General features: G+C 33.1%; 1 protein-coding gene across 5 annotated transcripts in view; it reads right to left on the bottom strand.

The window, feature by feature from the left end:
* The window catches only part of cno (adherens junction formation factor afadin), a 223118-nt gene that overhangs the window by 37893 nt on the left and 161430 nt on the right, over positions 1-23795 (bottom strand). For 4 of the 5 annotated variants that reach the window (XM_075289177.1, XM_075289174.1, XM_075289178.1 and 1 more), the window contains exons 7-8: positions 10155-10342; positions 7373-7537 (exon numbers count right to left, since the gene is read on the bottom strand). In XM_075289177.1, the coding sequence (XP_075145292.1) occupies positions 7373-7537; positions 10155-10342 (353 nt within the window). Of the gene's footprint in view, positions 1-7372; positions 7538-10154; positions 10343-10418; positions 10545-23795 lie in introns of those variants that run through there. The other variant, XM_075289179.1, reaches the window with a different exon arrangement.

Here is a 23795-nt window from a genome sequence, read left to right as displayed (position 1 = left end):
AATTACAAAATTAAATCAATAAACAATACCAGCATGTTTAAATTTAAAGTCAAAATTTTAGAATAAAAAAAAATTAATTTAAAATTATGGTTTTTATGAAAAAAATCTAAAAATTCTATAGCGAGCAAGTTTTTGATGGAAACTTTAAATATTGTCATATATTTTACTACGCGATTTTCTGCAAAAACAAAAAAATATTCGGAAGCGAAATTTTATATCAAGAAAAATTCTTTTTTTGCCACAAAAGTATTTTCTCTATTACAAAAATGTAATTCATGACAACCCTAAAAAACACAATTTTTTTTCACTAACTACAAAAAATATTTTTTGCCCAATGTTTTTGTTTATAACAAAAATTAACTAATGACAAAAGAGAACTTCAATTTGTCTAACATTTCGTTTCGGAGAAAATAAACATTTGTGAGGCTCTTTTCCTTTCGAATTCATGGCAACATTGTTGTATTTTCTCTATTACAAAATTTTAATTCAGGGCATCCCTAAAGAACATCATTGGACAAAGTTTTTTGTTTTTATGACAAAAAATCACTAACTACAAAAAAATATTTTTTGCCCAATGTTTTTTGTTTATAACAAAAATTAACTAATGACAAAAGAGAACTTCAATTTTTCTAAAATTTCGTTTCGGAGAAATGAAACATTTGTGAGCCTCTTTTTCTTTCGAATTCATTGCAACATTGTCTCCCAAAGGGTTAGGTTAGGTTAGGTTAGGTTATGTGGCAGCCCGATGTATCAGGCTCACTTAGACTATTCAGTCCATTGTGATACCACAGTGGTGAACTTCTCTCTTATCACTGAGTGCTGCCCGATTCCATGTTAAGCTCAATGACAAGGGACCTCCTTTTTATAGCCGAGTCCGAACGGCGTTCCACATTTCAGTGAAACCACTTAGAGAAGCTATGAAACCCTCAGAAATGTCACCAGCATTACTGAGATGGGATAATCCACCGCTGAAAAACTTTTTGGTGTTCGGTCGTAGCAGGAATCGAACCCACGACCTTGTGTATGCAAGGCGGGCATGCTAACCATTGCACCACGGTGGCTCCCTCTCCCAAAGGGTTTATTTTCTTTATTTTTTTTCACTAACTACAAAAATTTGTTGTCCAATGTTTTTGTTTATAACAAAAATTAACTAATGACAAAAGAGAACTTCAATTTGTCTAAAATTTCGTTTCGGAGAAATGAAACATTTGTGAGCCTCTTTTTCTTTCGAATTCATTGCAACATTGTCTCCCAAAGGGTTTATTTTTGGAAATGAAAATTCACTAAAGAAAATTTAAGTTTACCTAAAATTTCGTTTGGTAGAAAAGAAAATTTGTTGTGCACACGACAAAAATTTCTTTAATTCATATTAAATTCCCATCAAATAAGTTCACAACCAAATTGTAGGCCACTTAGTTTCCATTTGAATGCTCACATATTCCCACACCCAAAAACAAATGAATTTTGCAATTTTTCTAGACTATGAGGGTAATGATTAAATTTTGCACGCACTTGGATAATTGGAACAGGCACATATGTGAATTTCTATGATTTATGTGTAGGCCTTTTTGTCTATTTCTATCATTCTACAAAAGATCATTGAACCGTAACCAAAATAATGAAGAACAAATCCAGAAACTGATTTGAAAAAAAGTACACTGGATCAATTTAATCGATACTGCCTATTGGCAAAAACAATGATTTCCGTAGATGATGATGAACATCATCGTTCGTCATCTTGTATTGATATGAAACTATGATAGGAATGGAGAAAATTGCCAATTGAAATGGAAATTATGGGAAAGTGTTACTTTATAAAGAGGAAATAACGATTGACAGAGATAAACGGATTCTGCAACTGATATAAACTTATGTGTGAGAGCACACCTTTATTCGTCGTTAGGTGTTTGTACAAAAAAAAAATATTTTTTTGTATCAGACTGCAAATACACAGAAAAAAATTATACTTTCTTCCATATTGTTACGGAGACCTTTTGTGCGGTAGAAAGAAATGATTTCGAGCACCAGCTAGCTCTAATCGTCTACCCAGGGCAGGTCCCAACTCATCATTTTCGCACTAGGACCGTAGCCAATAAAATAAACAAAAGGACCAAAAAAAAGGAAACAACTTTACAACTAAAGGGTGATTCTTTTGAGGTTAGGATTTTCATGCATTAGTATTTGACAGATCACGTGGGATTTCAGACATGGTGTCAAAGAGAAAGATGCTCAGTATGCTTTGACATTTCATCATGAATAGACTTACTAACGAGCAACGCTTGCAAATCATTGAATTTTATTACCAAAATCAGTGGCAGAAAATCCGCTTTTTTATCGACAAATTTTGTTCAGCGATGAGGCTCATTTCTGGTTGAATGGCTACGTAAATAAGCAAAATTGCCGCATTTGGAGTGAAGAGCAACCAGAAGCCGTTCAAGAACTGCCCATGCATCCCGAAAAATGCACTGTTTGGTGTGGTTTGTACGCTGGTGGAATCATTGGACCGTATTTTTTCAAAGATGCTGTTGGACGCAACGTTACGGTGAATGGCGATCGCTATCGTTCGATGCTAACAAACTTTTTGTTGCCAAAAATGGAAGAACTGAACTTGGTTGACATGTGGTTTCAACAAGATGGCGCTACATGCCACACAGCTCGCGATTCTATGGCCATTTTGAGGGAAAACTTCGGAGAACAATTCATCTCAAGAAATGGACCGGTAAGTTGGCCACCAAGATCATGCGATTTGACGCCTTTAGACTATTTTTTGTGGGGCTACGTCAAGTCTAAAGTCTACAGAAATAAGCCAGCAACTATTCCAGCTTTGGAAGACAACATTTCCGAAGAAATTCGGGCTATTCCGGCCGAAATGCTCGAAAAAGTTGCCCAAAATTGGACTTTCCGAATGGACCACCTAAGACGCAGCCGCGGTCAACATTTAAATGAAATTATCTTCAAAAAGTAAATGTCATGGACCAATCTAACGTTTCAAATAAAGAACCGATGAGATTTTGCAAATTTTATGCGTTTTTTTTTTTTTAAAAGTTATCAAGCTCTTAACAAATCACCCTTTACTTCACAAAACACAGATTTAACTCAAATGGGAGGTAGATGGAAACCTCCAGCCGCCCAAGCCTACCATGGTCAAGTGGATATCCCCTTCATTTAACTTGACCCCTGAATCCCGCTCACATCACTACACTTACCTCATGTAATTTTCCCCCAAAACACTGAAACAAACAGTATATATGGCCGAGAGTTGCGGCAAACAGAATCTTATGTACACTCAAAAAAATATTTACGTGATATTAAAGATTATGCAACTTAAATTTTAGGATGCACAATTTACAAAATATTAAGGACAAATTTCTTTAAAATAATGACATTTTTATTAAAACAAAAAGTTTATAATCTTTACTTCAATTTTTTTTTTCATTAAATTTGCGTCCCCCGGTAGAGGCGCATGTCTTTGAACTAAGGAACATTTTCCTTAAAATAAAGAAACACACTTTTGATTTAAAGAAATCGTCCTTAAATTAACTGAAATATAGAATCTTTAGATTTAAGATAAAAAAGCTTCAAATATTGGCTAAGACTTATTTTGAGGATTTAGCATCTTTGGTTTAAAGTTTAAAGTTTTTTTGGAATTCAGAAAACATTTTTACTTTGAGGATCCGCTATAATTAGCATATTTAATCTGGCATTTGTTTGTACGTGAATAGCTTTATTAATATACCGCGAAAGTAAAATGAAAATTCGACAAATGAGATCTGAATCCTAATGTCAATTTTATTGCTCCTAGATAGGTCGCTAAAAATGTCTTTTTTTTAAAGAAGACGCATCTTTGGCTCGGAATCAATACCAAAATCCTTAAGAGAAGGTAAAAATCTTTGGTCTTGGATCCAAGTAAATTTGTTTGAGTATACCCTCCATCATGGATTACGTACAAAGTTCTACTACACACTGTCATCCATATTCGAATTGTTTAGGTTGTGGTAACAGTATGCCATAAGCTATATATCAGATATATTAAAACTCCTCAACATTGTCTTCTAAGTTGTAAGTTAGTCCATATTGAGTCTACACTGAAAAAAAAAAAAAAATACTGACCCCATATAAAAGAAGGATCCTAAGCTTAAGCAAACGCAACTTAAGCAATATTAAGGGAAAATTTCTTTAAAATAAAATTTTTTTTAGAAAGTTCATAATCTTTGCTTTAATTTTTTTTTTCTTCTTAAATTAGGACACGATTCTATGAAATTTGAGTCCCTGAGATAAAGTCGTGTATTTTTTTTTTTTCAGTAAATTAAAAAAAACACATTTTGGATTTAAAGAAATAATTTCAAAATTAACTGAGATGTTGAATGTTTGGATTTACGATAAAGAAAGCTTCACATATAGGTTAAGACTTATTTTGAAGATGTTGCATACTTGGTTTAAAGTTTTTTTGACATTAAGAATTTTGTTTTTTACATAACATTTGGATTTTTATACTGATATTTATTTATAGCTTTGTTAATATATCGCCAAAACAGAATCAAAATTTAGTAAATGGTATCTGTATTCTAATTTTCATATTATAGGATCTAGGCTTCCTAAAAAATGCCTTAATTTTAATGAGACCGCATCTTTGGCTCAATACCAACACCTTAACAGAAGATCAATATCTTTGAATTCATGCAAAACTTTTTTTGGAGTGTCATGAAATAAAGAATTTTTTGAAAGTGTGTATACTGAAATCGGATAATAAATTTCATACGGATCAGATGGAATTTCTCTTCTTCAGGAGGCTCCTTATTTCAAATCTGGGGATCGATTTATAAAAGTTGCCCAATACTGCCTATTTGCAATACCATCCGTCCTACATCAATCACAACTACACGGACGAAAAATACTGTTTTTCATATGTTTGGGTGTAAAAATTATATGTTTGGAACTCAAATTTTTTAACACAATATTTTTAAGTGTAAGCATATAATGTTCATAAACTAGCATAACATGTTTGGAACATATATGTTAATATGTTAGAACATATTATGTTTGGAACATAAAATGCTTGTAAATATAATATGCTTAGATGCAAACCTATATTAATTTGGAAATAGCCTATAAACATATATGTGTTTAGAAAGAGAGACCTAGAGAGTATGCTGCAAGTAAAATAATGGAAGTAACCAATTGGCGCCTTAAAAATATATCCATACAAAAAAAAAATTTATTAACTTTTTTTACTACCAGTGTATACCCTAAGGTGAAACATAATATGTTTGAACAATACAAACAATATTTTGTTTGGACCAATCCTGAAAATATATATGCTTGAAGCAAAATGTGTTTGAGGTATATGTTACAGAAGCGATTTTTTTTGAGGGTGTACTTGAGCGAAGTTTCAAGCCAATAGTTTGTTTCGTTCGGAAGTTAGCACACTCAAAAAAAGTGAACCCTCTATTTCACTAAAGCCAATTTAACCTTATTTTAGTTCATGGAAATATTATTTTTGGACAGAGTTTCCTTTACTCTAATAATTTTTTGCGTACTTTGAACTAAAAATCGGAGGAAATAATTAATTCTTATGCGTTTTTGATCGACTGTTAAAAAATGCGGCACCCATCTTGCAGAAAGCTTTTTCATCTGTAGTTCTTCATGCAAAATTAAATGGACTCGATCATTTGAGATGCCCATGATATTAGAAATTTCACGCACTTTTATTCGTCGATCATTTAATACCATATCATGCACTTTGGCTACAATTTCTGTTGTTGTTGTTGTTTTTGGAGGTCCACTACGTGGTTCATCTTCAATGCTTGTACGACCACGTTTAAATTCAGCAACCCAATTTTTTGCTGTTGCATATGAAGGAGCACATTCACCATATCATTATGAATTTCTTGTCCCGATAAACCTTTTGTATGTAAATATTTAATGACAGCACGCATTTCTAATGTTTCCATTGTAAAAAAATGCGTCTTTTTTGAACACCTGTTTCTATATGAAGGAGTTGCCAGATCGAAACAAAATTTAACATGTGTTCATAACAGAGATGGAAGTTTCCAAAACACTTAACTTTTTCTATTTATACCGCGCTTGTTGTGCTAGGCTAAGAAGTTTCCGAACTGCCCTCGTAATAATGTTTATTTAAAGTTTGCTAAAAATAATCTAAATTAAAATTAATTAATTAAGAAAAATTTTGGTAGATTCACTGTATTTTCAGTGCATGATTTCAACAGAGGACGGACATCGCTAAATCACTAGATAAGAGAAAAAAGAGTTCTTAATAATTTGATTTTTAAGTTGACATTGATTTATGGAAAATTCCATAAACAAGCATATAAACCTTCGATCTACAATTGGGCTATTTCCTCTTACCACTTCCCTTTAACGAAATTATGGTCTCCTCCTACAACCTAAGTACTAACGTCAATCTTTCTCTTAAAGATTTTCTATTTGTGTTCCAATTATTTCCTTCTATTTATATGCATCCACAAATATAAGCTTTTAACACAAAATCCTGTTCATTTAAATGTCAAAACAATTAAAAGTCCTCAAAATACATAATGGAAAAGTGGTCAAAGTAGTTATTACTATGTTCTAATATCACGCCATTTGGAGTGGTAATTGAGGATGAGTACAAGAGTTAATGGTGTTGGAAATGTTAAAGGTTAGACATTTTTACTAGGTAAATCAAAACTAAAGTAGAAAACTAAAAGGGAAACTATGTATATATGAAATTATACTATATATATATGAAATATATATGAAAATTAGTGAACTTAATGATAGAACTAAAATAGCATTATATGAATGAATCCCTTTGACTAGGAAGTGGAAAACTCAAATAATTTAAAACCAGGTTTTAGAAGGTTCACAATTTCTGCCACTCCTATTCTCCTTGAATAATATTTTTATTATTTCATTACCTCTTCCACATATATGTAAATCTACTTGGGTGAGTGATTGCCCCAAAATCTTCAACAGTGAATTTTTCAAATATTTTATTTTGGAAATGGCATGGAATTTTTTAAAACTCATATAAAATTTATGTTTACACGCACGCGTTTATAATAAAACCACATCAAATACATGAATCCATACAAATATAGCAGTCACCATACCAACATTATTCCCCATCCAGAGTTTGATGGCTCCCATGTGTCATTCACACTCAGGCACTCCATTAAAAATTTCCCGATTTCAATGATGCCACAAGCCATCACCACTCAATATACCACTAATTCACTCATCCATAATATCCAAATATTCCCTCACATCTATACTCGTGTTTGCCTTTGCAACAACCTTATGGGAATTTTGACAGGTGGTGAATAATAAAAATTCATGGATGTTTTAATTTGTACTGATGATATTTACTTACATGTAAAATTGTAGGCTGGGATATATGATGACCATTCACAAATGTCAAAGCATCGGCATGCAGTGGTGTTACAGTGCAAACACCTTCCACAAGTGATATCAGACAGTGACGGGCCTGTATCGAAGGACCAAAAAGTTGTAGGCAATTTGTATTGGCAGATCCGACCTGAAACAAGAGAAGATGCAAATGTGTAAAAAATTTTCATTGAATATATGAGAGAGTAAAAACCATATGTTCTCAATAATGACCCAAATGTATAGTGAAAATAAATATATAATAAAAAGCGATGAAATGTAGACTAAGTTTGATCGTTTATTGGCCACTTTCATGTAGCCCCGTTCGGCTTTAACTAACCGTTAAATTGCAAATATTTTCGATGGGAATTTTAATAGAAAAATTTAGAGAAGTTAAGTTCCTTAACTTAAGATGGTATAGATATGATTGCCATAACAGTTTTACAGGGTGGCTGATATGTATTGAAACTAACTTTAGCTGTTAGATTTATTTCAGAGACAGTTCATTTTATTTTTATATATATATATATATATCTACAAACTGGATAAAAAACCGTTAAAAACACCAGAAAGAAATCCGAAAGGTGGAAGCGAGATTTGATCGAAATCCACGCCGCAGTGGTAGAAAACTTGCTAGCAAGCTAAATATATTCCGAGATCGTAAGCAACACATAGTAAAAAAATGAGTTTCTACTAGAGCCATTGAAGTTCCAAAAAGTGCAAGAGCTCATCGAGCTTAGACTGGCAAGAGCCAAGGAATTGCTTCGCTTGCACGAAAAGTGGCCTATTACCGTATATGTTTTTTTCCGCTCCAAATTGACCAGTTTATGAACAAACAAAATGATCGGATTTACTGCCCAAAGAGATCAGCTGAAAATGTACTCCTTCGATTGGCCACCAGAACTCAAGCGCCGTCGATGGCAATGGTGTAGGCCGCAATAACGGCCGATGATCGCTCCGATTATGGGGTCAATATGAAAGCCATATATTTTCGGGAACTAACTCCTAAACACAGTATTGGAGCCCTGAGTAGACAAATATTTCGGCCGCAGACCATGGACATTCCAATAGGAGCCAACACTTAGCTCAACTAAGAATGACTTAAAAAGGAGGCTCATCGCTTAATTTCTACCGTACAATAGGCACCAAAACCTGCGGAGGTTTCATACTTTTTACGAGTTTTTTGTGTTGGCATACACTTTAAATCCTCGGTAGTGACGTTATTGATAACTTAACAGGTTGTCTGATAAGTCCCCGTTCTGACACATAGATGGCGTCGTTAGTATTAAATGCATATTAAAAGACTCACGTTCACGCACGATTCACGACAATTCACGTAATTCACGACAAATTCACGAGACTAACGACATTTTACAAACGGAAATCAGCAAAGGTAACAGGTTGGCTGATAAGTCCCCGGTCTGTCACTTATCGGCCAACCTGATGGCGTCGCTAGTATTAAATGCAATTATTTTTATATAGTACCAACCTTCAAATGATTCGTGTCAAAATTTGACGTCTGTAAGTCAATTAGTTTGGAGATAGAGCGTCTTTTGTGAAGCAACTTTTGTTATTGTGAAAAAAATGTAAAAAAAGGAATTTCATGTTTTGATAAAATACCGTTTTCTGAAGGGAAAAAATACGGTGGAAGCAAAAACTTGGCTTGATAATGAGTTTCCAGACTCTGCCCCAGGGAAATCAACAATAATTGATTGGTATGCAAAATTCAAGCGTGGAGAAATGAGCACGGAGGACGGTGAATGCAGTGGACGCCCGAAAGAGGTGGTTACCGACGAAAACATAAAAAAAAAAACACAAAATGATTTTGAATGATCGTAAAATGAAGTAGATCGAGATAGCAGAGGTCTTAAAGATATCAAAGGAACGTGTTGGTCATATCATTCATCAATATTTGGATATGCGGAAGCTCTGTGCAAAATGGGTGCCGCGCGAGCTCACATTTGACCAAAAACAACAACGCGTTCATGATTCTGAGCTGTGTTTGCAGCTGTTAACTCGTAATACACCCGAGTTTTTACGTCGATATGTGACAATGGATGGAACATGGCTCCATCACTACACTCCTGAGTCCAATCGACAGTCAGCTGAGTGGACAGCGACCGGTGAACCGTCTACGAAGCGTGGAAAGACTCAAAAGTCCGCTGGCAAAGTAATGGCCTCTGTTTTTTGGGATGCGCATGGAATAATTTTTATCGATTATCTTGAGAAGGGAAAACCATCAACAGTGACTATTATATGGCGTTATTGGAGCGTTTGAAGGTCGATATCGCGGCAAAACGGCCCCATATGAAGAAGAAAAACGTGTTGTTCCACCAAGACAACGCACCGTGCCACAAGTCATTGAGAACGATGGCAAAAATTCATGAATTGGGCTTCGAATTACTTCCCCACCCACCGTATTCTCCAGATCTGGCCCCTAGCGACTTTTTCTTGTTCTCAGACCTCAAAAGGATGCTCGCAGGGAAAAAATTTGGCTGCAATGAAGAGGTGATCGCCGAAACTGAGGTCTATTTTGAGGCAAAACCGAAGGAGTACAATCAAAATGGTATCAGAAAATTGGAAGGTCATTATAATCGTTGTATCGCTCTTGAAGGGAACTATGTTGAATAATAAAACGAATTAAATATGTTTTTCCTTGTTAGACCGGGGACTTATCAGCCAACCAACACTTTCACAAAAATACATTTACATTTTAATTTTCATTTAATTTCCCCATTATTTTTCCATTTTGCATCTGTTATATTTACCTCAATCGGATCATTGCCTAATTTTAAACGCCTTCCACCATCTCCACTGTGTGTAACCTCCACCAACATGGGACCTTCCCGGTCTTGAGACATATTATTGGCCCCATTTGAAGCACCTAAAGGTTTCTTTTTACGTCGCCTTGGCTGTGAGTCCGCAGGTCGTCTTCTCACATGGAACATAATAGAGCCTGTAACAATAAAAAAACAAATAATTATATAATTATATTATATACAATAAAAAATAATAATTTATTAAACAATTACGTGTTAAATTCATTTTGAATTTTCTTGATATTTCATTCAAAATTTTACTATTCCAGAAAAAAATTGTTTCAAAATATTTTCTTTAAACTTTTCCTATTTTACACTAAGTAAACAATGCAAAGTCTTTACAAATTGAGCTTTTCCGTACGACTAATAATTGCAAATGCATTTCGTATAATTTTGGGAGAAAAAAATCCAAATTCTATAGAATACACGCGTCGACGAGAACCAAAAGTTAAAGACAACAAAATGTGACACACCAAAAAAATGCTCAACATTTCCATAGATTATTTTAATGGGAATATTACAAAAACAAACTTGAATCATTTCCAACTCGGTGGGAAATAACACTCAGCTATTGTAACATTAGGTGCAAATGCCACAAATTATATGAGATCTACAGAATCATATACAGAATCAAAAAATGTTTTAATATGGGTTTCTTTGGTCAAATGATAAATTACGCTATCTAAACATTCTGGTTTTTAGACATTATTATTATCGAAATTTTAATTTTCAAAAAATTTTGTAAATTTTGTTATAGATTTTTTTTTGAGAAAATTTCGTTTGTTTTTTTACTAAAACTTTTTTGGGTAAGTCAATTTTATTACGAATTAGAAAGTTAGCATGATTTCAATAGATGGTCACATGGACAAAGCTATATCGACTAAGAATTTAACCACGAGCATAAAATGTATATACCCTATGAGGTCTAAGGCCAATATTTCAAGGAGTTACAAACAGAATGACAAAGTTAATATACCCCTCATCCTATGGTACATCTAAAGAAGTCACTTTGTTTTATGAAACATTTTTTGTAAATTCTTCCCTAAAAGAATTTTTCATTATTTTTCGTAAATGTTATTCTTTACGAAATATTAAATTTTCTTCATAAAAAGTTCGTAGTTTCATGGAAAGTTTCTTCATATGATTTTCTTGAAGAAGTTTTTACGAATTTTTGAATATTTTGCGACTCATTCAGCGTTAAAATTTCTTCATAAATAGTACGAAAATTGATCGTTGAACCGAAAAAGTATGAACTCTTTCCATAAAATATAGGAAACTTTTTCACAAAAAGGTTCAAGAAATGTACGAAACTTTTTATTAAACAGTTTCAAACTTTTCCATAAAAAGTAAAAAAGTAGAAAGCAAGCAATGCATTCTATAAATATACGAATGTTTTTATACTAATTTTGAAGAATAAATTTCTTTAACCCTTTCACTACCAAAATAAATGTTAAAAACTTTAATTTTTCTTCTGTTTCTACTTGTACTAACAGCATGTAGAACAAAAATTGTCATTTTGAGAACCTACCTCAATTACTTAAAGAGCTATATGAGCTTGTTCTGAAAATTTAATTCTTGAATTGTGACCAAATGGCCTTACGAAAATAAGCGCTGTTTGGCCTAAAATATCTTTCAAAGTGTGAGAAAAAATACAAAAAAGAACCCGAAAAAGTATCAGCTATAGTTTTTGTATGAATGTCCATTTACTAGAAACATACAGTAGAAAATTTGTCTCAAATTTTCGTATTTTTCGTTTATTGTTAAAGAAGTTTATAAAAATGTATTTTACTGCTCACCAATATGGAAAATATTTATAGCTTATTTAGATTAAAGCCTCTACTTTAAAATAACATCGAGAAATAAATCGATCTGAGTGGGAAAATGGAATTTGGTGTCTTTTTCGAATGTCCTTCTTAGTGGGCATCGGTAGTGAAAGGGTTAAAATAACGAAATATTCCGTTCCAATAATCTTTCCGCTACCGATGTCCACTACACTCAAAAAAAGGGAACCTATATTTCACTAAAGCAGATTTAATTCTATTTTAGTTCATGGAATTATTTCGTTTGCGTACTTTAGTTAAATTAACTAAAACAGAGGAAAAAATTATACACAAATGATGCATAAAGATTAACTAAATTCGGATCTCCCACAAAATAGTTCAGAATTTCTTAAAATTTTTAAATTTTACCAATAATGAGGCCATGATGAACTTCGTATGTTACTCAAGACATTTTTGCAATTTTTAGCTCCATTTTTTTTTCCTTCAAAAATCGAAATTTTCTTTAAGAAGTGAACAAAATGAATTACGTCTAATAAATTTTCTTGAATTTGTCGAAAAATATTTACTTAGTTTTGTGAAATCGTCGTAACATCTGCTATTTTTTCTAGAATTAACTAAAATTTTCTTTCCTGGTGGGTTCACTGTTTTTTCAGTGTACTGAGGACATTCGAAAACGACACCAAACTCTAACTCCCTATTTAATTTCGATTTATTTCTCGATGTTATTTTAAAGTATAGACTGTAGACATATCGGTGAGCACTAAAATGCATTTTAATAAACTTCTTTAGCAATCGACGAAAATACGCATTTTCGAGTAGAGGTGTGTGCGTGACTGAAATTTCACTCACACACATTCACGTGCTTACGCACGAAATGAAAACTAGTACTCGCTCACGCACGAAATGAAAACTAGTACTCACGCACGAACTACTTTTAAAGACTCATGTTCACGCACGATTCACGACAATTCACGTAATTCACGACAAATTCACGAGACTACACACAAAAAAATATTTTTCTGATTCAATCACGAAATTAATTGATCCAATTAATTTTTTAATTGAAATGTCTTCAATCACAGAAATGATAGTATCAATTAAACAATTAATTGACAGTCAATTAAAAAATTAATTGATCCAATTAAAAAATTAATTGATACTATTAATTTGTGTGATTGATTTTTATTTCAATTAAAAAATTTGTTGATTCAATTAAATTTTTAATTGAATATTTTTTAAAACTCAATTAAGATTTTAATTGGAAAAATTTTCGTAAAATTTTTTTCTGTGTAACGACATTTTACAAACGGAAATCAGCAAAGGTAACAGGTTGGCTGATAAGTCCCCGGTCTGACACATAGATGGCGTCGCTAGTATTAAATGCGTATTATTTTTATTTAGTACCAACCTTCAAATGATTCGACATCTGTAAGTCAATTAGTTTGTGAGATAGAGCGTCTTTTGTGAAGCAACTTTTGTTATTGTGAAAAAAATGAAAAAAGGAATTTCGTGTTTTGATAAAATACTGTTTTCTGAAGGGAAAAAATACGGTGGAAGCAAAAACTTGGATTGGTGAGTTTCCGGACTCTGCCCCAGGGAAATCGTCAATAATTGATTGGTATGCAAAATTCAAGCGTGGTGAAATGAGCACGGAGGACGATGAACGCAGTGGACGCCCGAAAGAGGTGGTTACCGACGAAAACATCAAAAAATCCACAAAATGATTTTGAATGATCGTAAAATGAAGTTGATCGAGATAGCAGAGGCCTTAAAGATATCAAAGGAACGTGTTGGTCATATCATTCATCAATATTTGGATATGCGGAAGCTCTGTGCAAAATGGGTGCCGCGTGAGCTCACAGTTGACCACCCATCGTATTCTCCAGATCTGGCCCCCAGCCACTTTTTCTTGTTCTCAGACCTCAAAAGGATGCTCGCAGAGAAAATATTTGGCTGCAATGAAGAGGTGATCGCCGAAACTGTATCGCTCTTGAAGGGAACTATGTTGAATAATAAAAACGCATTTTGACAAAAAATTGTTTGTCTTTGTTAGACCGGGGAATTATCAGCCATCCTGTTAACAAAATTCAACAATAGAATATAGTTCGAGAGCTAAATTAATTTCAGTTAACATACGAGTGTGAATTAAATCTTGATTATTTTCGTGAGCGTGATTTTGCAGAAATTTTATTCAGGCACATTCACGAACCAATTTTATTTCTCACGCACGACGTATTTAGTTTAGTCCCATTCACGCACATTCACGAGAGTTGCTTTGGTTTTTGTTCACGACTTACGAGAATTTCGTGTCACGCGCACACCTCTTTTTTCGAGACCGTTTTTTTTAATATAAAATCTAAATTGTATGAATGTAAATATTCATTCATACAAAAACTATAGCTGACTTAAATTTTAGATTATTTTTTGTTATTTTTCTCACATTTCGACAGATATTATAGGGCAACTAGCCTTTCGTAAGGCTATTTGGTTCCAATTCAAGAATCAAGTTTTCAGAGTTTTTAACAATAGGTTTAATTCGGTAGTGAAAGGGTTAATGAAATGTTTCTTTATAACCCAGCAAAAAAAGCATCGCCAAAAAAGTACTGAAAATGTTCTTTTTGGATCCGGAAGTGGTGCAAAATTGACGCAGAAACGATGAATTTAACATGGGCTTGTCATAGGACGGAAGTCCCCCATTTCAACAGCCGTTGCACTGAATTTGCAGCACTCCGATACGGACCAATTTTGGCATGGTTATTAGCGGCCCTATACTAACACCACGTTGCAAATTTCAACCGGATCGGATGAATTTTGCTCCTCCAAGAGGCTCCGGAGGACAAATCTGGGGATCGATTTATATGGGGGCTATATATAATTATGGACCGATATGGAACAATTCTTGCGTGGTTGTTTGAGACCATATACTAACACTACGTACCAAATTTCAACTGAATCAGATGAATTTTGGTCTTCCAAGAGGCTCCGGAGGTCAAATCTGGTGATCGGTTTATATGGGGGCTATATATAATTATGGACCAATGTGGACCAATTTTTGCATGATCATTAGAGACCATATATTAACACCATGTACCAAATTTCAGCCGGATCGGATGAAATTTGCTTCTCTTAGAGGCTCCGCAAGCCAAATCGGGGGATCGGTTTATATGGGGGCTATACGTAAGAGGACCGATATGGCCCATTTGCAATACCATCCGACCTACATCAATAACAACTACTTGTGCAAAGTTTCAAGTCGATAGCTTGTTTCGTTCGGAAGTTAGCGTGATTTCAACAGACGGACGGACGGACATGCTCAGATCGACTCAGAATTTCACCACGACCCAGAATATATATACTTTATGGGGTCTTAGAGTAATATTTCGATGTGTTACAAACGGAATGACAAAGTTAATAAACCTCCCCCCCCCCTCCTATGGTGGAGGTTATAAAAAGTTAAAATTATCCATTAAAGGTATGAAAAAACCAAGTTATAAAAAATTTAATTAAAAGAACTTCCTGGGTAGTTAAAATAAAGAACATCATTGGGAGTGAATCTTTTGGAAGTGATTTTAAAGTTGTGCCTTTGGAAGTACTTCCAATTTTTTTTTGCTGGGAAGTAAAACAATTACTGATTTCACTCTTTCAACAATTTTTTCGTTCTTTTTTACGAAGAGTTTCTGTGTATACCCCCATTTTGTATGCTATAATTTTAAAAATTGGTCAATAAATATTTATCATAACATAAAATTTTGGGCAATTTTTATTAACAATATTTAAAAAAACATTGCCATTTTACAATTGTTGCTTTATGGGTTCGTTATATTTTACTCCATTCGAATTATACCTCTTTCTTGTCTTTTTTTCTCACCCTAATATATTTAGGGACACCCCAAACTTATAACCTCTATCGATAAATTTGTGTGCCATAACACATTAAAATAAAGAAAAACTACCAGTGTTTGTATGCCAAAGAATATAACCTGCATATAACTTTTTTTCTTTTATCGCCAAGTTCTGCTTAAAAAGAATCTGCGTATGCGATTGTATTCGACGACTGAAGGGACGTTTTCTCTTTCGCCATAAAACTATAAGAATATGCAGAATCATCATAAATAAGATTCAGTTTCATTCGAATAAAAAAGAGAAGATTGAGAAAACAAAAGAAATAAAAGTGCAAGCAATCTCGCACACCGACACACTTGCTCAAATACTCACACTGCATTAGAAAACAAACAGAACTAAAGCTGAACTAAATCCCAGAACAAAATCCATTGAATTAAAAACTTTTTCTCCAGTCTCTCAACAACATCAAACTCTAGTGGATTGTGAGTGAGTATATGTGTGAGTGTGTGTTGGAGTGACGGCTTATAGAACTAGAAGTGGTGTATTTGTTATGGATTTAAATTGCCCATAATATGCAAGTACAAAATACGGGTGTATTCTTTCACACATAAATTTACTTGAGATATTGGGATGTAATGCCGTTTACAGGAGAAGCATTTAAGCTCTCTATTAAAAGTAAACAGTTGGCTTTAAAATGAATTAAAATTTCTCCTCATCTTTCACCCACCCCAATACACACACATTTATGGATATTCCTGTAATTTTCTGTAGTCTGCAATGAAATATATCAATAGAACAAAAGAATGTATTTCTACAACAAAAAAAAAAGAAACAGCATAGAATTCTCTATAGATACAGAGTATCGATATAGTAATTTCCTTTGTTTCTTTTGCAAAAATTTAAACGTATAATGCAAACGAAAAATGCTATAAAATGGATATGGAATTTCCAATGAAGCGTTAATTTTTTATATGAATTGTGATTTGGAGATTTTGTTTCCCCGTTTTAAATGGGTTCAAATTTAAAAAATGCACAAAAGCAAGAAATATATCATGTATTTGAATTTGAATATTTTCTATTGCATATTTTTAGGTTAAATATTGCAATTTATAAAATGCCTACTTTTAGGAGCCATAAAATTATGACAGTGTGATTTTCTTTTAAAATCTTTGTACAAATTTAAACTTCTTCTAGTTTTTTTCTAGAATATTTCTTTGCAATCAACAAATAAAGCAGTAAGTTCGGCCGGGCCGAATCTTAAATACCCACCACCGTGAATCAAATATAATAGTTTACTTTGAAAACTCATCGTTGTAGCGGGTTACTTGATAATATATAGCATTTTAGAGGGTTTGATGACAAATCTTCTCCCAAGCAAATCAGTTCAACCAGTATGCTTCCCGAAGAAAAAAATTAAAGATTCTACCTATGAAGACCAGCTCAGATTCTGGATTTATGAAAACCAATTTTGTTTGAATTTTAGAGAAATCATAAACATATCGTGTATATGATGAAATAACGCCTTGATTTGAAGTCCTAGAAATAAATTCGGGGGTTAGGTCTCTATATCAGTTCAACCAGTACGCTTCCCGAAGAAAAAAATTAAAGATTCTACCTATGAAGACCAGCTCAGATTCTGGATTTATGAGAACCAATTTTGTTTGAATTTTAGAGAAATCATAAACATATCGTGTATATGATGAAATAACGCATTGATTTGAAGTCCTAGAAATAAATTCGGGAGTTAGGTCTCTATATAGGGCCTATACCAACACATGGACCAATACTCACCACCTCTTAATGTTCCTCAAATACCTCTAGAATTCCACTTTCAGACGAATTGGTGAAAACTACGAATTCTAGAAGCCCAAGAAGTAAAATCGAGAGATCAGTCTATATAGGGGCTATACCAAAACATGGACCGATACGGACCATTTTCGACACACCTCTTTATGGTCCTAAGATACGTCTATATTTCTAATTTCCGGCAATTTGGATAAAACCTACGAATTATAGAAGCCCAAGAAATAAAGTCGGAAGATCGGTCTATATGGGGGCTATACCAAAATATGCACCAATAGGCACCATTTGCGACACACTTATTTGTGATCTTAAAATACCTGTAGATTTTCAATTTCAAGCGAATCGGCTAGAAAATATTGTCTCTAGACGCCCAAGAAGTAAAACCGAGATATAGGTCTATACCAAAAAATGGACCGATACACCTCAAATTCGGCACACATATTCCAATTTCAGGCAAATCGGTTAATAAATACAGTTTATAGAAGCCAAAGGATAAAAATCGGGAGATCGGCCTATATGGCGACTATACCAAAACATGGACCGATACGGACCATTTTCGACACACCTCTTTAACATATGGTCCTAAAGTACAGATTTTCAATTTGAGGAAAATCGGATAGAAAATACAGTTTCTAGACGCCCAAGAACCAAAATCGGGACATTGGTCTATATGAGGGCTAATACAAAACATGGACCGATACGGACCATTTTAGACACACCTCTTTAAGGTCCCCAAATACCTCTAAATTTGCAATTTCAGGCAAATCGGATAGTAAATACAGTTTCTAGAAGCCCAAGAAGCAAAATCGGGAGATCGGTCTATATGGGGGCTATACCAAAACATGGACCGATATGGACCATTTTCGACACACCTCTTTATGGTCCTAAAATACCTCTAGATTTTCAATTTCAGGCAAATCGGATAGAAAATACAGTTTATGGACGCCCAAGAAGCAAAATCGGGAGATCGGTCTATATGGGGGCTATACCAAAACATGGTCCGATGGGCACCATTTTCGGCACTCCTCTTTATGGTCCTCAAGTACCTCTAGATTTTCAATTTCAGGCTAATTGGACAAAAAACTACGTTTTTTATAAGCCCAAGACCCCAAATCGAGAAATCGGTTTATATGGGGACTATATCAAAACTTGGACCGATATAGCCCATCTTCGAACTTGACCAGCCTGTAACCAAAAAACGAATCTGTGCCAAATTTCAGGACGATAGCGCAATTATTGAAGGCTGTAGCGTGATTATAACAGACAGACGGACATGCTTATATCGTCTTAGAATTTCTCCCTGATCAAGAATATATATACTTTATATAGTCGGAAATCGATATTTCGATGTGTTACACAGGGAATGACAAACTTATTATACCCCCATCACCATTCGCCATTTTTTCACGATTACTTTTCTTTAATAATCCATTTTATGGAATACAAACTTTGTGAAAATTTCCTTTGGGCTATTTCCCATCAAGTTATAATAAAATTTGCAACAAAGATGTATAATTTGATGCCGTTTTTTACTGATTTAGTTTTCACTTTAGCGGCTAAACTCGAACTTAATATTCGCCTTTATTTGGAAATCAAAATTTCACTCGAATAAATTCTCTTTTATGGATCCTAATCATAGCAAATATTTAAAATTCCGTTTGATTTAATTTCAAATAAATTTTCAAGAGATTTGAATGGACTTTTCATCATGAGGATGTTATGCCTGATTACATTTCAATTACTTTAGAATCTGACAGTGTCACAGATTACAAATTCAACATTCTAAGATGTTTCTGTATCGGACAAACATACTTTCCTTGGTTCAAAAGTGAAATGGAATACTTCTTAGTTGTTGACATTTTACCTGAGCTACTGGAAAATTAATATCTTAGGAGTACACTGGAATCATGTCTGTTGTAGACAGATGAGTTTACAATATTATATTGTAGTTAAAGTGCAGTAGGGTATAACACACATTTTGCTTTTTGGGAAAATAGGGACATATGAAAATGTTGTTTTGAGTAAGGTAAGGGTTTTGACAGAGTATTTTAAAGAAACAGTTATAGTTCGATGAGAAAACTGAATGTACTGCATACTTTTAGGTAACATTTCCATCTAATTACCCAGTAAAAAAAGCGTCGCCAAAAAAGTAGTGAAAATGTTCTTTTTGGATCCGGAAGTAGTGCAAAATTGGCGCAGAAGCGATGAATTTAACATGGGCTTGTCATAGGATGGAAATCCACTATTTCAACAGCCGTTGCACTGAATTTGAATCAGTTTTTGGGGTGTTATCTGTATTCAGTGTTTTTGCTATTTTTTACTTTATTTTTTATTGACAGAATTATTCATATTATTGACTCAATTAGCGAAAATACAAATTAATTATTTTTTAATTAAATATTTAATTTAAGTTATAAAAGAATAATTGAAATTATTCCTCATTCGATTATAAATACCACAATTATTTAAAATGGTCTTCAATTAGGGTTTGGTAGAAAAATGTCATTAAATATTTTTGCATTTATTTTTAAGTCCTTTTGTCTCTCATCCAGTATATACATCGGTGTACTTGTGTGTCCATGCAAGTGACAGATAATAGAGATTCAGTTAAAGTGCATTCAGTTACAATGCTTCACGACATGGCACACGATGACATTACGTCGAGCTTTTAATTGTTTTCTCAATTGAAGACGGACGGCCCGAAAACACATCGCAAACTGAATAAAATGGAAACGGAACTGTCATACCACCACACACACCACCATAACCACAACGAATCATACCGTTCATGATGATCAATTCACTGATGTTTGCCATGGGCATTGTCAAAGACAATCAAATGACAAAATGCGAAAACAATAAAAATCACTATCGTCACTTTCGAAAGCAAATTAAGGAAATGGACAATAAAGTGGGACGTCGACATATGTATCGAATAGCTCATATCCAATTGGGAGAATAATGGCTAAATGCAATCACTTCATATAATTGAGTGGTGTATAGAGATTTATTGAGATTTTATGTCCAATAAAGAGAGTTATGTGAAACGGAATTAAATTGTGATCCACAATGGTTTGAGCATAATATTTTCGGAAGTATTGTTTTAATATGAATACTCATAAATATTGTAGCCTACTTTTAGGATTATATTTATTTACAAAATTGCAGCATACATCTAGGCTGAGTACTAAATATTTAGTGTGCACGTTTCACTATTATATATGTGATATTTCCTATAAAGAAGTTTGGTCAAATGCCTTTATTAACTTCATAAGTGGGGGCTTTAGCATACGTCCATCAAAAAGGAATTCATCTCTACAGTCCAACAAGCAAACATTTTTAACTCATATTGGATATATCACCGATAGGGGTGTTATCCAAAAACGGTATCTAAATATTTCGAACATCCTCCTGAACAAAAGTTCGAATATTTGCCTAGTGTGACCATAAAATTAGTACCAGGACCAATTAAGCCTCAACTTACATCCAGTTGTGGATGGGCAATATCAGCTACATTTCCTCTATAATGGTCAAAATTCTCATATAAAGTAAAGTGATACTGCTACCCTATAAATATTAGCCACAGTTTGATAAAACTTTACTTGATTAAAACATTAATTGATTATTTGTTTTTTTTAAATTATTCATTTCTAACCGATGAAGCCTGTAGTTGAAACAGAAACAAATAATACATATTTGTAGTATACTTTTAGGAAAATTTATTTTTCCTAGAAATAACTGATGATTGTTGCTTGGTTTAAAATTCAACTGAGTTCATTATTGTCTCAAAATATTTATGTGCACACATTTCAATACGAATCGTTTGTTGGATTCCATGGGTCAAAGGTAGTCACAATCAGTCAGTCATGCATTAACTGACATACAAAGAAATTTTCAGTATGAACACATTAAGGTTGGTGTCAAATGCGCTGAACATAAAAGCCATGAAATTGAATTAATTTTTATGATAATGACACAATGGTGGTGGTGGTGATGACATTGGTGTCGGTAGTGATGACCTACCAACCACCGCCAATATCCACATACCCTCATCTCATGTGAATCACAACCAGGCATTGAGTAGTGCACCGGGGTTTAAACCAAAGTAAACCATGAATGTGTTGTCCAAACAGTAAAATGTCACATACCCACACACACACACAGACATTTCTTTGCCAAATGACTGTGGTGGAAAAGCACTAGTGATTATTTTCTCTTTTGAAAGTAAATTTCAATTGAAGCTTAAAAGTTAAACGAATTTATTTACTATTACAAGTAAAGTGACGTCATTGGTTGTAAATTTTGTTTAAAATCAGATTGAGGGCAATGGACAATTTAATGGGGAATAAAAGCGTAAAATGTGGAGCATACCTCAAGGCCCAAGAGAAAAAAGAACTCGTTAAAAGAAGATTCATTTTCAAGGATTGAAATGAAAAAAGAAATTATAAAAAAATAAATTAATCTAGAGGTAGCCGAGAGTTAGCTAAAATGACTGGAAGTAACTATATAGTGAGAACGTAATTTTTATGTATTTTAAAATTTTAACTGAAGATTTCTCAATATTTTTTTTTTTATATTTTAATAATCTATAATTTCAGCAAATTTAAAGTTAGATATTAAGCGGAGTAATGTAGAGGTAGCCGAAAATCAGCTACAAAGATTGGAAGTAACTATATAGATGGAACGTATTTTGTTTTTTTTTTTTTTTTAATTTAATTTTTTTTAATCTTAATAATATATAAATTCAGCAAATTTAAAATTAGATATTAAACTAAGTAATCTATAAAGTTCAAAACAGACAAAATTTCGTATAAACAGTAAAAAATACATAGCGAAACCTCTCAAACTTGGACACCGGACACCTCACAAAAGAGGACGGATGCCTGGGGATTTTTGCTACATTAACACACAACAATTTTTTTCAGATTCAATCATGAAATTAATTGATTCAATTAATTTTTTAATTGAAATGACTTTAATCACAGAAATGATAGTATCAATTAAAAAATTAATTGACAGCTAATTAAAAAAATAATTGATCCAATTAAAAAAATTAAATGATACTATTAATTTGTGTGATTGATTTTTGTTTCAAATAACCCTTACGTTGGGTATTAGGTCGTATTTTTCATCACCGAATTTCTTACTTTTGGATTATAATTAAAAGTTCTTACTACTCAGCATGAATTCAGCATATGTTACCAATTAATACACTGAGTGATAGAAATTGTTAAATATATTCGAACAGTAAGATAGGCGGTGTTGAAAAATACGATATGGGTCATCAGATGACCCCAACGTAGTATAAGGGTTAAAAAATTTGTGTAATCAATTAAATTTTTAATTGAATATTTTTTAAAACTCAATTAGGATTTTAATTGGAAAAATTTTCGTGAAATTTTTTTCTGTGAACACATTAAAATTAACCTCTCATCACTGGACACCTCCTAAATGTGGACAAAATTTAGGCGACCGTGGGTGTCCACTTCTAGAAGGTTTCACTGTACAAATAAAATATTAATGGATTATATTATTTTTTTTTCTATCAAAACGAAAAGCAATCTCATAAATTATTTCCCTCAATTGAAGCAAAAGTAAGAAACGTCGTGTTTGATTATAAAAACTACTTTTTCTCTACAATTAATTTTCGAAAGCTTAGAATTTATTGCATACCTTTAGGAGTTGTGCTATAATATCTAAGTTCTTATCAACATCTATCAGAACTTAATTCAATTTAAAACATTTTATAATACTTAATTGCTCTTAAATTGTTTTTGCATTACAATAAAAAAAGCTTCTTGTATGCCATCAAGTATATTTCGTAGCTAATGATGCATTCTAGTAACAACTATCTTTCACTTCAAACTTGAATAAATTTTGCATCAGTCATTGTTAGCCAACTATAAAGGAATAGACGAAGAAGAAATATCCGAATTTTGGAAATGTTTTGCATTTTTCATGAACATCCCTGGTACGTGAGGAGAAAAGGACAAAGGATAGAGCAAATAAAATTTCGGTAAGTGCTTTGTAATTTAACTTCAATTTCCATAAATTGAGTCAAACATTTACTGACAATAGAACGAGATATGTTTCAATTAAAATTTTATGTGCAGTCAAAATTGAGAGAGTCAAAACTTAGTACACGGAACAAAAATCGTTTTTA

The sequence above is a fragment of the Haematobia irritans genome, chromosome 1, assembly GCF_050003625.1.
Source record: "Haematobia irritans isolate KBUSLIRL chromosome 1, ASM5000362v1, whole genome shotgun sequence".
Classification (NCBI taxonomy): domain Eukaryota; kingdom Metazoa; phylum Arthropoda; class Insecta; order Diptera; family Muscidae; genus Haematobia; species Haematobia irritans.
Note: the sequence above shows the minus strand (reverse complement) of the source record. Positions and strands in the feature narration are given on the sequence as shown.